Raw genomic sequence first — 13,783 nt, 5'->3', positions numbered from 1 at the left:
GAACAAGGCCGTTGTAATGGCTTCTGCCCGTGCCTCCGGGGAGCGGGGCTTGGGGAGCATCCGCTGTGCCCGCTGCTGGCCCAGGGCTCACCCTGCGCCGTCCCCAGCCCGGACACATCCGGTCCGCAGTGACCGGTCAGCACCGCCCTTTACCCGTCCCCATCCCCCTCCGGCTGCCACTTCTCCGCTCCTTTCTAAAACCCACTTCTCATCAGTCCCCCCTCCACTGACAGCAGCTCCCGTCACCACCAGCCGCCCCACGGCCGAGTCCACGACCCTTCGCCTCCCCTCACTGCGCCTCCCTCCCACCTCTGACATGAGCGGCCCCGCCTGGCTGGCCCCCGCCCCTGGGGCAGCCTCTCCCAGCGCCGCCCCTGGGTGTGGGTTGGGCGGGGCTGGACCCTGCCCGCTGCTCCTCCACCCCGTCTCGCCAACAAGCACTGGCCGTTCCTGGACCTCGGGGTCCTTGGCTCCTTGTTCTCTGAAACCCACTCTGGTCCCCTCCCAACCCATCAGGTCCTCTTCAAAATGCACCCCCAAACCTCCCGCCACAGCCCAGGCCCCAGTTCCCTGCTTCCCTCTCCCCTCTGGCCTGTCCCCCTATTGGCCAGTGACTGCTCCACACCGTGTCATCACTTCTGGGGACTCCCACCCCACGTGACCGCTGCCCACTCTGCTCTGCCCTGCCCTGCCCTGCCCTGCCCGCTGTGGCCCAGGCACATGGGCCAGCGCGGCTCCTCCACGGATGCTCCTTCCAACACCTCCGCTGTGACAGGTGCACACCGAGGCCCGGACTTAACCCGAGCACCCTGCAGGCACTTAACCCGAGCACCCTGCAAGCACTTAACCCGAGCACCCTGCAAGCACTGCCCACACGGTCCATTCCTACTGAGCCTGAGGGGAGGGATGCTGATCGTTCCTCAGGTGAGGAATGGGGCCTGGCATGGAGGGGCCAAGGGGAGGGGGAGGGCACCCTCCTGCCTCCCACCCTCACTCCTTCCTGAACGGTGCTCTGGGCGGCGCTCTGGGTGCGGCTCCACCCGCGCAGCTGAGAGGACAACAGCCCTTCGCCCTTCGGGAAGCTGCTGCGCAGACATCCATGCCTGGAGCCTGAGGCTGTCCCGCCGGGGAGGGGTCTGTCACTGCACTAAGTGCATGGCCTCCCGGGAAGAGGTGCTGTGTCCAGAGGCTGAGGATGGAGGTGTCTGTGAGGCGGGCCCGTTTCTCCCACTAAAGCAAATGTCCAGCCCGCGCGGCCTCAGGTGCCCAGTCTGGCTGGATCTCAAAGGACCACACGAAGCTGGTCGGTGCCCGGGGAGAAGGGGGCGGGGCGGGAGAAAACAGGAGAGGTGGGAAGTCAGAGGAAAAGCCTCGCCTGGTTTCCACCTCCTGCTGCAAACTCGGCCCCTGGCCAGTCACGCTTGGAATAAAAATTTCCAACACAGCCTCGTGGTCCCACGAAGCCACGCCCGGAGGGCCCGGGCAAAGGTGGTGGAGTCAGTGGGGTGACTAATCCCTGGCCCACACATGAGCAGAGGCCGCAGGAAGTGGCTCATCCACAGGAGGAACTTGGGGCCCCGGGGCTGCAGGGGCTGGGGGGCCAAGGACAGAGTGACCGGGGCTAGTGGCCAATGCCACCGGGATTGAGCCCCCGGACGCCCGGACACCGAGCTGACAAAGGCTCTCAGAGCTGCCGGCGATGGGTGAGCAGTGAGCAGAGTGTTGAGACGGCCAGTAAACCAGGACAAGCGGAACGGGGAGACTGAGGCAGATAGTTAAACAGTTTATAGCCATCCAGTAAGTCCTATCTTCCCTAAACCATGGACACTTAAGAGTAAATGGTTTGCAAGGAGATAACAGACCTGTGCTCAGAGAACTACAGGACACTGAAAAGAAAGACATAAACCACTGAGAGAATATACTGTGTTCATGGATTGGCCATTCAATGCAGCCCCTAATAAAATACCAACAGCATGTATCACAGATCTAGAAAAAAATTTCCAAAAATTTATGTGGAACCAACAGAGACCTTGAATAGCTGCAACAATTTTTAAAATATATATTTTTAAAAATATGTTTTATTGATTTTTTTTTTTTTTTTTTTTACAGAGAGGAAGGGAGAGGGATAGAGAGCTAGAAACATCAATGAGAGAGAAACATTGATCAGCTGCCTCCTGCATACCCCTGACTGCGGTTGTGCCCGCAACCAAGGTACATGCCCTTGACCGAAATCAAACCCAGGACCCTTCAGTCCGCAGGCTGACACTCTATCCACTGAGCCAAACCGGTCAGGGCTTAAAATATATTTTTATTGATTTTCAGAGAGGAAGGGAGAGGGAGAGAGATAGCAACATCAATGATGAGCAAGAATCATTGATTTGGCTGCCTCCTGCACGCCCCCTACTGGGGATTGAGCCCGAAACCGAGGCATGTGCCCTTAACCAAAATCGAACCTGGGACCTGCAGGCTGATGCTCTATCCACTGAGCCAAGCTGGATAGAGCAAGTGCAGCAATTTTCAGAAAGAACAACAAAGTTGGAGAAATCACAATACCAGATATCAAGTTATACGTTAAAGCCACTATAATCAAAACAGCCTGGTACTGGCACAAGAACAGGCATATAGATCGATGAAACAGAACAGAGATCCCAGAAATCGACCCAAGCCATTATGCTCAATTAATATTTGACAAAGGAGGCAAGAATATACAACGGAGTCAAGGCAGTCTTTCAATAGATGGTTTTGGAAAAATTGGACAGATACATGCAAAAAAATGGAACTAGAACACAAAAATAAACTCAAGGTGGATAAAAGACTTAAATGTTAAGTCATGAAACCATAAAAATCTTAGAAAAAATCTCAGACATCTCTCATAGCAATATGTTTACAGATCCATCTCCTAGGGCAGTGATTGGCAAACTCCTTAGTCAACAGAGCCAAATGTCAACAGGACGATGATTGACATTTCTTTGGAGAGCCAAATTTTTTTAACTTAACCTTCTAACGCCACTTCTTCAAAATAGACTCGCCCGGGCCGTGGTATTTTGTGGAAGAGCCACACTCAAGGGGCCAAAGAGCCGCATGTGGTTCAAGAGCCACGGTTTGCCAACCACTGTCCTAGGTAGGGCAAAAGAAACTAAGGAGAAAATAAACGAATGGGACGACACGCAAATAAAAAGCTTCTGCACAGCAAGAGGGACCATCAACAAAACGAAAAGAGAACCCACCCTATGGGAGAACATATTTGGCAACGACACATCTGATAAAGGGTTAATACCCAAAATTTGTAAGGAACTCATACAACCTAACGGAAGGCAGACAGACAATCCAATCAAAAAATGGGCAAAGGATCTAAACAGACATTTCTCCAAAGCGGACATCCAGATGGCCACGAAACATACAAAAACATGCTCAAAGTCACCGCTCATCAGAGAGATGCAAAAAACCACCTCACCCCTGTCAGAATGGCCACCATCAACAAATCAACCAAGGACAAGTGCAGGCGAGGGTGGGAGAGAAGGGAGCCTCCTGCTCTGCCGGCGGGAACGCAGACCGGTGGAGAACAGCATGGAGCGTCCTCAGAAGGTTCAACGGGGAACTGCCATTTGACCCTGGGACCCCACTGCTAGGACTATATCCTAGGAACCCCGAAACACCAGTCAGAAAGGACTTAGGCACCCCTATGTCCACAGACATAATGTACCACAGCGAAGACCTACCTGGAAACAGCCCGGGTGCCCATCAGCAGAGGAATAGATTTAAAAAAGGCTGTGGTACATCTACACCATGGAATACTACGCAGCCGTCAAAAAGGATCTCTTGCCCTTAGAGACAGCACGGAGGGACCTGGGGAACATTATGCTAAGCGAAATAAGCCAGTCCGAGAAAGACAAGTATCACAGGATCTCACTGATATGTGGAATCCAATGAACAAAATAAACTGATGAGCAAAAGAGATCCAGAGACATGGAAGCATGGAGCAGACGGCGGGACCTCAGAGGAGAGGCTGGTGGGAAGTGATCAGCACACAGGCATGTGTGTGTGACCCATGGACACGGACAATAGGGGGTGCAGGCCTGAAGTGGGGGCGGGCTATAAGGGGGGGACACACATATGTAATACTTTCAACAATAAAGATTTAAAAAAAATTTTTTTTTTTTTTAATAGTAAAAGGTTCGTACTTCTCGCCATCCAGAGAGTCAATAGCTTACATCACTCAGGAGACGGCAGATCCAATTTGTGCCATTTGCCAGCCACACGCCGAGGACGGCTGACGTTAAGAGAACAAACAGATCTCATTCTGGCACATCAGCATAAAGCGGATGAATATTCTATTGATCTTCCCGCTCAGACCTCCCCTGACCATCAGCCTTTCAAACCGCTCAGGACAAAGGGCCCAGTGCCCCTCCCCGCCCGGGGCCTGCCCAGCTCCCGCCTCTTTCCTTCCAGCAGCTCCCCAATCCGGGGGGCCCCCACGGCTGGCAGCCAGGGAGCACTGGGCAGCAGCAGTTCGCCCCAGACCCCCCCCCCCATCCTGTCCCAGGCCCCCTTTCCTCTGACTCCTTAGGGAGCAAAGCAGCCCCGCCTGGGCTCATTCCCTCCCCCCCTTCACACAGCTCCCGCTCCTTTCTCCGTCCCAGGCCCTTGCCTGTCCGCGGGCCCAGCTTTCATAACCGCCCTCTAAAGCCCTCTGGACTCGTGCCCTGAGATCTTTCCTGCGCGGAGTAAGGACCCCACACCCAGCCGGCCAGGCAGACCTCTTTCCCAGAGCAGCTGGAGGGACAGGAGGGGAGGAGGGGCAGGAGGGCAGGAGGGGCAGAGGGGCAGGAGGGGAGGAGGGGCAGGAGGGCAGAGGGGGCAGAGGGGCAGAGGGGCAGGAGGGCAGGAGGGGCAGAGGGGCAGGAGGGCAGGAGGGGCAGGAGGCAGGTGCTCCGGGGCTTCCTCTGGAAGCGGGTCCTTTGTCCACAGATGGGGCGGAGAGTGGCCATGGTGACCCACATTTGGGCAGAGCACCCTCAAGTCCCCTGTCGCCGCCCGGCTGTGCTCACAGCTCAGACCAGCTGCCGGGCACCGCGAGGACCTGGGCCATCACCTGACTGCCAGCTGCACCCAGGCTGCCGGCAGGCTGCTCCCTGGCCCCAGCGGCGGGGGCAAACGTTTTGGCCACATGCCCCCTGGCCCAGCTCCTGCACCCCGAGGGCCGTGAGGCCTGTGGGCCCCAGACAACCCAAGCCGCCCCTCCTGCCTTCCCGGACGAATGGATGCGGCTGCCACACACAGACGGGGTCAAAGTCAAGAACCTCCGTGGCCCAGGCCCCAGGTCTGGCCACAGGTCAGCGCCACACCCGCTGGAGTCGGACCTGAGGTCCACGGAGGGGCTGGGCCTCCGCGGTCCAGGCCGCTGTCCCCTCCCGGAGCCGGGCAGGGAGCCTGCGCCCCCGGGTGCTCCAGGCTGAGGGGGTCACCTGACCTCTCCCCCGTCCGGCCCTGCAGGAGTCACACTGCCCAGCAGCTGACCACACCCCCTGGCCCCTCCGGGCCTCAGTTTCCTTAAAGTGTAAAACAAGGACAACAGGAGCGCCCCCAGGGTTCCATTCCTCAGTATCCACACCCCGTCCTCCCCGGTTCCCACGCCTCTGCCCCACCTGCCAGCAGCCCCACACCTGGCGGTGCTCCCGACTCTGTCCTCACGTCTCACTCCACTCCTCCTGCCAGCTCTGCCCTCAGAACTCAGCCAGGAGCCAGCCCAGCCCAGGGCCCCTGCCCGCCCGCCCAGCACAGCTGCCGCCGGGAACCTGTTCAGACCAGTCAGGCCACACCCTCCTCTGCTCTGAACCCCTCAAAAGAGGCACAGCCCACAGCCTGCTTCGTCTGCCTCCACTGTCTCCATCTTCATCCCTCCCTCCGCCCCCCTCGCCCCCAATGCCCTCTGGACTCCTGCCCCCCGTCACCCGGCCTCCCACCTCTCCTCCCCAGCAGCTGCCTCCTGTTTCGTTGCCTGCTTTTCGCTCGGTGCTAAGAGACTCGGCTCACAGCAGGGGACACCTGGGTGCGGCCATTCCTGCTGCCAGCTGTGGGCCTGCCTCTCCCTGCGGTGGGAAGGGCATGGAGGGAAGGGCAGGCCTGCGTGGGGCTGAGCACAGCCCGCTTTTTGCAAGGCCGTGAGGACCTGGCGAGATGATGCATGTGAGCGGCCTGGCACCGGGAAGTCTGGCACACAGTAGGCACTCAAAAAAAAAAGCCCTGATCCTGGAATGAGGGCAATCCCCTGCTTAGAGTCACGTTCAGACCGCCAGCTCCAGCTGCTCCCCAGGCTGAGCTCAGTTTGGGCAGAAAAGTGTTGCTCATGGAGGTGGCTTCAGGTCAAGGGCACAGAGGGTCTGGCACACAGTAGGAGCTTTACTAAAGCTCCAAGTCTGGGCTATTGTTGACAGTGCTCCCCCCCACCCCCCCAGGCCTCACTGGCCTAGCCTGGCCAGCAAGGCCGCTCCTCAGCCGGCCTGGTTCCCGCCCGCCCAGCCGGCCGCAGGGGGGCAGGACTTCCCAGGGATCCAGCCAGGCCCCGCCTCTGCAGTTTGAAGAGAGACCAGGATGGGGGTGTGTGTGTGTGTGTGTTTTACTCTCCCCAGCTAGATTGGCCAGGCTGCCTCGGACCCTCCTCTCCCCCGAGCCAGGCCTGGGACCCGGGCAGGACTCACAGGGTCAGATCCGCTGGCCTGAGCCCCCCACCCTCCGCGCCTCAGTGTTCCAATCCAGGAAATGGGTCCCCCTAACCTCAGGGTGAACCAGGACGCGGGGCGGGCACTGCGGGGCCGCCCCCCACCCCCCGCGGCTGGCACCCCTGGGTGGGGGCTCCTTATCGGGCCCCGGGGGCCCATCCCAGCCGGAGGTGACTCGGCAGCGCCGGCTCTATCGCTTCCGGAGTCCGTCTCAGACTCAGGCCCGCGGCCTTCTCCAGGGAGACCACTAAGGGGGGGGCGGGGAACCGAACCCCGAACCTCGAACCCCGAACCCCTCCCCGGGGGACCACGGAGGGCGGGAGGGGCTGCGGGGACCGGCCTGGGGGAGGACGGACCTCCGGGTGGCAGGACGGCCTCGTAGGGCCCCGGTGCCGCCTCGCCGGGGCGGGAGGGCCGGGCCGCCCGAGTCAGGAGACTCCGGCTCCTCCCCGCGCCCCGCCGCCCGCAGGCCGGGAGCTGCGGCCCCTTTAAGAGCGCGCCCCGCCCGCCCCCTCCGGCCGGATCCCAATCCCGGGGGCGGGGCCAGCTCCCGGGCAGCGGGGACCGGACCGGCCCGCGACCGGAGACCGGAGACCGGAGAGCGGATCGGACCGAGACCGGGTCCCAGGGCCCGGGCGGCGCCTCTCCGCCGTGGCCCGGCTCCGGCCCCCGCCCGCCGGGGCGATGCTCCCCGAGGCCGCGGGATGAGCCAGGTGAGCGGGGACCCGCCGGCGGAGGGGAGCCGGGCTGTGTGACCTTGGGCAGCCCCGCGCCCTCTCTGGGCCGGAGGCTGGGACAGGACGGACCGGCGGCTGGAGGCCGGAGTCCCCGCCGGAGGGAGGGAGGCACCGGGCGCCGCTGGGGAGGCTCCGGAGGCGGGGCCTGGCCCGGCTGGCGGCCCGGCTCCGCTTGGGATCGGCCATGGGGCCCGGGCCTGGGCTCCGGCCCGGTCTCCACCGCCCGCGCCCTGGTCCGCAGCCCTGAGGGCGCCCTGGCCCTCTCTGCGCCTCAGTTTCCTTGTCTGTGAAATGGAGACCTTTATCCCACCCCCAGCCCTGGCCACGCAGTGAGTGACAGGGACTGCCAGTCCGGGTTCAAATGCCCGTGTCCTTGGGGAGGGGGCTGAGGGCGGCCCCGCGCCTTCCCGGGGAGGAGGTGTCCTCTGGGCAGCCCCCCTGCCCCCCAGCAGCGGGCGAACCCCTGCCAGCCAGCCAGGGCCTGGGCCCCTCTGTCCGCTGTGCGCCTGGCTGTGCGGTCCTCTCTGGGGCTCCCTCTCCCCCGTCACTGGGCAGTCAGAACGGGTGCTCCCTGCCTGGGAGGGAGGACTCAGCCAGGCCCCCCGGTCCGCTCCCCGCCCCCCAAGAGCCAAACAGGACTCATCCAGGCCCCCCGGTCCGCTCCCCGCCCCCCAAGAGCCAAACAGGACTCAGCCAGCCCCCCCCCCTGCCCCGCTCCCCGCCCCCCAAGAGCCAAACAGGACTCATCCAGGCCCCCCGGTCTGCTCCCCGCCCCCCAAGAGCCAAACAGGACTCAGCCAGGCCCCCCGGCCCGCTCCCCGCCCCCCAAGAGCCAAACAGGACTCAGCCAGGCCCCCCGGCCTGCTCCCCGCCCCCCAAGAGCCAAACAGGACTCAGCCAGGCCCCCCGGTCTGCTCCCCGCCCCCCAAGAGCCAAACAGGACTCAGCCAGCCCCCCCCCCTGCCCCGCTCCCCGCCCCCCAAGAGCCAAACAGGACTCAGCCAGGCCCCCCGGCCCGCTCCCCGCCCCCCAAGAGCCAAACAGGACTCAGCCAGGCCCCCCGGCCCGCTCCCCGCCCCCCAAGAGCACTCATGGACACGAAAATCACTTGTAAAAATGACCCCGTTAGGTCTGGGAAGACGGCGCTGTGACTGTGCCCATTTCAGCGATGGGGACACTGAGGGCAGAGCCATGCCTCCCAGCCAGGCTGCACCCGCAGGCGCGCGGCCTGATGTGGCAGGTGGATGGGTCCAGGCGCTGGGTCGGGGGCTTAGGGTCTGTGGAGTCCTCCCTGCCGCGTCCTCACCGCCGCCCGCTCTGTGCCCGCCCGCAGTGACCCCGCGGCCCGGGCATGGCGGACCCGGTGGCGAGCATCGCGGGCTCGGCGGCCAAGAGCGTGCGGCCGTTCCGCTCGAGCGAGGCCTACGTGGAGGCCATGAAGGAGGACCTGGCCGAGTGGCTCAACGCGCTGTACGGCCTGGGCCTGCCCGGCGGGGGCGACGGCTTCCTGGCGGGGCTGGCCACGGGCACCGCGCTGTGCCAGCACGCCAACGCCGTGGCCGCGGCCGCCCGCGCCCAGGCCGCCGCCCGGCCCGCCCGCGGCGTGGCCTTCCAGGCCCAGGGCGTGGCGCCCGGCTCCTTCGTGGCCCGGGACAACGTGGCCACCTTCATCGGCTGGTGCCGCGCGGAGCTGGCGGTGCCCGAGGTGCTCATGTTCGAGACGGAGGACCTGGTGCTGCGCAAGAACGAGAAGAGCGTGGTGCTGTGCCTGCTGGAGGTGGCGCGGCGCGGCGCCCGCCTCGGCCTGCTCGCCCCCCGCCTCGTGCAGTTCGAGCAGGAGATCGAGCAGGAGCTGCGGGCCGCGCCCGCCGCGCCCCCCGCCCCCGAGGCCGCGGGGGAGGGCGCCCCCGAAACCGCCGCCGCCGCCGCCGCCGCCGCCGCCGCGCCAGGGGCTCCCGCCCGGGGCCCCCGCATGACGCCCACGGACCTGCGCAACCTGGACGAGCTGGTGAGTCCCGCCCTGCGCCCCCTCACCCTGCGCTGTGCCAGGACCGGGCGGCCGGTGCCCGGACCTCTGCGGGACAGCCTGACCCCGGGCAAGGTGCACATATTGAGCGCCGAGTGTATACGGACCTCTGCGGGACAGCCTGACCCCGGGGAAGGTGCACATATTGAGCGCCAAGTGTATACGGACCTCCGCGGGATAGCCTGTCCCCGGGGAAGGTGCACATATTGAGCACCGAGTGTATACGGACCTCCGCGGGACAGCCCGTCCCCGGGGAAGGTGCACATATTGAGCACCGAGTGTATACGGACCTCCGCGGGACAGCCTGTCCCCGGGGAAGGTCCACATATTGAGCGCCGAGTGTATACCTCGCACCAAGATGAGCGCACCTGCAGAGGGGGAGGTCGTAAAGGCCTCTGAGCTGAGCTGGGATAAGATCTGAGCCCCATGCCGAAACCGGTTCGGCTCAGTGGACAGAGCATCAGTCTACAGACAGACTGAGGGGTCCCAGGTTGGATTCCGGTCAAGGGCACGTGCCTTGGTTGCGGGCAATTCCCGGGGGGAAGGTGGGGGGTGCAGGAGGCAGCTGGTCGATGTTTCTCTCTCATCGATGTTTCTAGCTCTCTAGCCCTCTCCCTTCCTCTCTGAAAAATCAATATATTTAAAAATAATAATAATCTGAGCCCCAGGCACCAGACAAGGGCTGGGTGTGCCTCCCTCCAGGGGCCACACGGTCTGAGCCCTCCTGTGTGCCCTCACTCGGGTGCCAGGCAGTTGCATCCAGGTTGCTCCGTGTGAAGTGGGTGCCTGGGGCACGTGGCCAGGATACGGTGCGGGGCACACCGGAGGGACTCAGGGGTGCCGGGGAAGCTCCCAGGGGCTCCATGGCCCCTCCCACGTCGTTGTGTGGGAGCCAGGCCAGGGCTGCTCCGGGGCGGCAGCGTTAGTAATGCCTGAGCAGAGCAGGGGCCAGACCGTGCCCCCGGCTCCCGCTCCTCCCAGGGCCCGGGTGTCCCTGACGCCCCCGCAGCCAGGCCCAGAGTTTCCTTCTTATCGGGGCCGGGGCTGGGATGTGCCAGCTCTGGAGGGCAGCAGCCGGATGGCGTGGGCCGAGGCTGCCACCCCGCCCCTGCCCTGGGCCAGGGTCACCGGCCCCCGAGGCCCCACCTGCTCGCTTCCTCCGGCTCCGCTGTGGGCAGGCGGCGGGCGGGGCCGCCCACACGGCCAGCCTGGCAGCCGGGGCCTGGAGGGACCTGTGCGTAGCTGCCCGCTCTGCGTGCGTGCGGGCGGCCTGTGTGTGCATGTCACTGTGTCTGTGGCATCCCTGCCTGGGCGCCAAGCCCTGAACCTGCCTCCTCCCAGGCCCCGCCTCCCTCTGGGCCTCAGTCTTCGAGTCTGTGCCTGAGCCATGGGTGCAGGGGGCGTGGGGACGGCTCCAGGGCTCCCCCAGGCCTAGGGGCTTTGGGGATGTGCCTCGCCGGGGCCCCCAGTCCCGGCCTGGCCACAGCCCCTCCTTCCGGTTACCCTCTGACGCCTGACAGCTCAGGGGGAAGGAGGGCGGGTGAAAGGTCAAGTGCAGAGGCTACACTTCCCCGGAAGGACTTCCTTCCTCCTGGCCCCGGAGTGGCTGACGTCAGGCTCCGGAGGAGGGACGTCACCCTCACCCCAGCCCCCCTCTGGCCTCAGGTGAGGGAGATCCTGGGCCACTGCACCTGCCCGGACCAGTTCCCCATGATCAAGGTCTCGGAGGGCAAGTACCGCGTGGGCGACTCCAGCCTGCTCATCTTCGTGCGGGTAAGGACGGCGCCCGGGCCCCTGGGCACCCCGGACCCCCAGGCCCCGGGACAGGCCCCCGGGCCTTTGGACCCCCAGACCCTGGGACAGGCCCCCGGGCCTTCGGACCCCCGGACCCCGGGACAGGCCCCCGGGCCTTCGGACCCCCGAGCCCCAGGCCGGGCTGTGACCCCCGCGGCTCCCGCAGGTGCTGAGGAGCCACGTGATGGTGCGCGTGGGCGGCGGCTGGGACACGCTGGAGCACTACCTGGACAAGCACGACCCCTGCCGCTGCTCCTCCGCAGGCAGGTGCCCGGCGGGCGGGCGGGCAGGGGGCTCCTCTCTGCGGCTCCCCCTCACATGCCCCGCCTCCCCCTCTGCCCCCCACAGCGCACCGCCCGCCCCCGCCGAGGACCCAGACCTTCTCCCCCCAGAGGGTGTCCCCCACCCCCAGCCCCCGGCCCGGCAGCCCGGCCCCCGGGGGTGAGCGGAGAGGCTCCCGGCCCGAGGTGACCCCCCTGAGCTCTCGGAGCCCCAAGGAGGGGCCCGAGGCCGCCCTCAGGTGAGAGGCCGGTCGGGGCGGGAGGCCCAGGAGGTGGGGATGGGGCAGGGGGGGGGGGGGGAGGCCCAGGAGGTGGGGATGGGGCGGGAGCACCGCCGGCCTGGAGGAGGAGGGAGCCTGTGCTCCAGTGACTCACACCCTGGGAACAGTTCCCGTGGGTGGGGGCAGGCCTCGCTTCCCGTCTCCACGGCAACCCAGCCAAACCAACAACACAGCCGGGCGGGCCCTGGGGCTGTGGCAGCCGGTTCAGCCAACCCTGCTTCCCTCCTGGCCTGGCCTCAGGGTCCCCAGGCCTGGCTGCTTCCGCTGCCCCGGGGCGGGGGAGGGGGCAGGGGGCAGGGGGAGGGGAGCCCGGCCCGGCAGCGGCTGCAGGGCCTCTCACTTCTCCCTGGAAGTCCCCGGGTCAGACGTGAGCCCCACCAAACCCTCTGCAGCACCACAGGTGTCTCCCCCGCCGCCCACCCCGCAGACGGGCTGCTTCCTTCCTGTCCCTACCCTTCCCGCCGGCCAGTCCCCTTTCCATGACGCTCGCCCCCTCTCGCTCCCCTGCCCCAGGGCCCGGGATCAGCTGCCCCCCCACCCCCGCTCCCGACGCTACTCCGGGGACAGCGACTCCTCGGCCTCCTCGGCCCAGAGCGGCCCCCTCGGCGCCCGGAGCGAGGACTCGGGCCCCGGCGCCCGGAGGGAGAGGGAGCGGCCCAGCCGGCGGCTGACCACGGGCGCCCCGGCCTCCCCGAGGCGGCCCCCCGCCCCCCGCAGCCAGTCCCGAGACCAGCTGGAGCGGGGGCGGCCCCAGGAGGCCCCGCGAGGCCGGAGCGCCGCGCCGTCCACCCCCAGCCCCGCCCGGCGGGCCCGGAGCCAGGGCCGCGAGGAGCCGGCGGTGCTGCTGGTGCGCAGGGACCGGGCCGGGCAGCACTCGTGGGCGCCGCGGGGCCGGGCCGGCGGGGGCTCCGGCAGGAGCAGCCCCCGCACGCCCCGCGCCCGCAGCCCCGCAGCCCCCCGGCCGCCCCGGGCCGCCAGCCCCGGCCCCGAGCTGGGCGCCCCGCCCGCCAGCGCCTTCCGCACGCCCCTGCAGCTGGACCCGCAGCACGAGCAGCAGCTGATCCGGCGCCTGGAGGAGGAGTTCCTGGCCAACGCCCGCGCCCTCGGGGGCTCTGCCGGGGGAGCCCCCGACCCTCCAGCCCCCGACCCTCCAGCCCCCGACCCGGCGCGGGCCCCGGACGCCCCAGGCCCCGACTCAGCCTACTGCTCCTCCAGCTCCTCCTCGTCCTCCCTCAGCGTCCTGGGCGGCAAGTGTGGCCCACCCGGGGACTGCGGGCGGGTGGCCAACGGGCTGCCCGGGTGCCGGGGCCCGGCCCTGTCCAGCTCCTCGGACGAAGGCAGCCCCTGCCCCGGTGCGGGGGGGCAGCCAGAGGCACCTGCGAGTCGCCTGGCTGGCCCTGAGCCCCCAAGGACCTGGGCGCGGGGCCGGATGGACACGCAGCCGGACGGGAAGCCCTCACGGATCCCCACGCCTCGGGGCCCCCGCCGCCCGTCGGAGCCCGCGGCGCCCGGGGCCTGGCGTGCCCTGCACTCCGTCAGCCCCCGGCTGGAGCCGGACTCCTGGATGTGACGGACCAGCCCGGCCGGCGGCCTCCAGGCCCCCTGTCCTCTCCCTTTTCCTTCGTGGCCTTAACCCCTCTGCATCAGGGAACTCCCCACCCCCCGTCCCTCTTGGGTACCAGACCTCACGGGACCAGACCCCTTCCTTCCATGGCACAATGGGACCTCTGTTGTACATTCCGATCGGGGGATGAGCATCGCTATTTAATTACTAATATTATTGAATGCCTTAGAGGAGCCCGGCGAGGACCCTCCGGAGGTCCCGCGGCCCTGCAGAGCCTGACAGTAAAGTTCTGTTCCAGACCCGTGTGTCTGTCTGTCTGTCTGGTCCTTGGGGCCATCACACCCTCATCACATGCTGGGATTCTGGCGTTAACTCAGGGGG

General features: G+C 66.0%; 1 protein-coding gene across 1 annotated transcript; it reads left to right on the top strand.

Moving 5' to 3' along the window:
• The first annotated feature begins 7,270 nt into the window (after positions 1 to 7,270).
• On the top strand, positions 7,271 to 13,701 carry GAS2L1 (growth arrest specific 2 like 1). Its single transcript, XM_084867536.1, has 6 exons — positions 7,271 to 7,432; positions 8,790 to 9,464; positions 11,148 to 11,255; positions 11,443 to 11,539; positions 11,625 to 11,796; positions 12,352 to 13,701. Exons 2-6 carry the CDS (start codon positions 8,808 to 8,810, stop codon positions 13,406 to 13,408), a joined length of 2,091 nt encoding a protein of 696 aa, XP_084723662.1. The 5' UTR covers positions 7,271 to 7,432; positions 8,790 to 8,807; the 3' UTR covers positions 13,409 to 13,701.
• The last annotated feature ends 82 nt before the right edge of the window (positions 13,702 to 13,783 follow it).

This window comes from Pipistrellus hanaki (assembly GCF_964339955.1).
Source record: "Pipistrellus hanaki genome assembly, chromosome: 19".
In the NCBI taxonomy this organism is placed as follows: domain Eukaryota; kingdom Metazoa; phylum Chordata; class Mammalia; order Chiroptera; family Vespertilionidae; genus Pipistrellus; species Pipistrellus hanaki.
The sequence above is the reverse complement of the archived record's forward strand: the minus strand, read 5'-3'. Positions and strand labels throughout refer to the sequence as shown.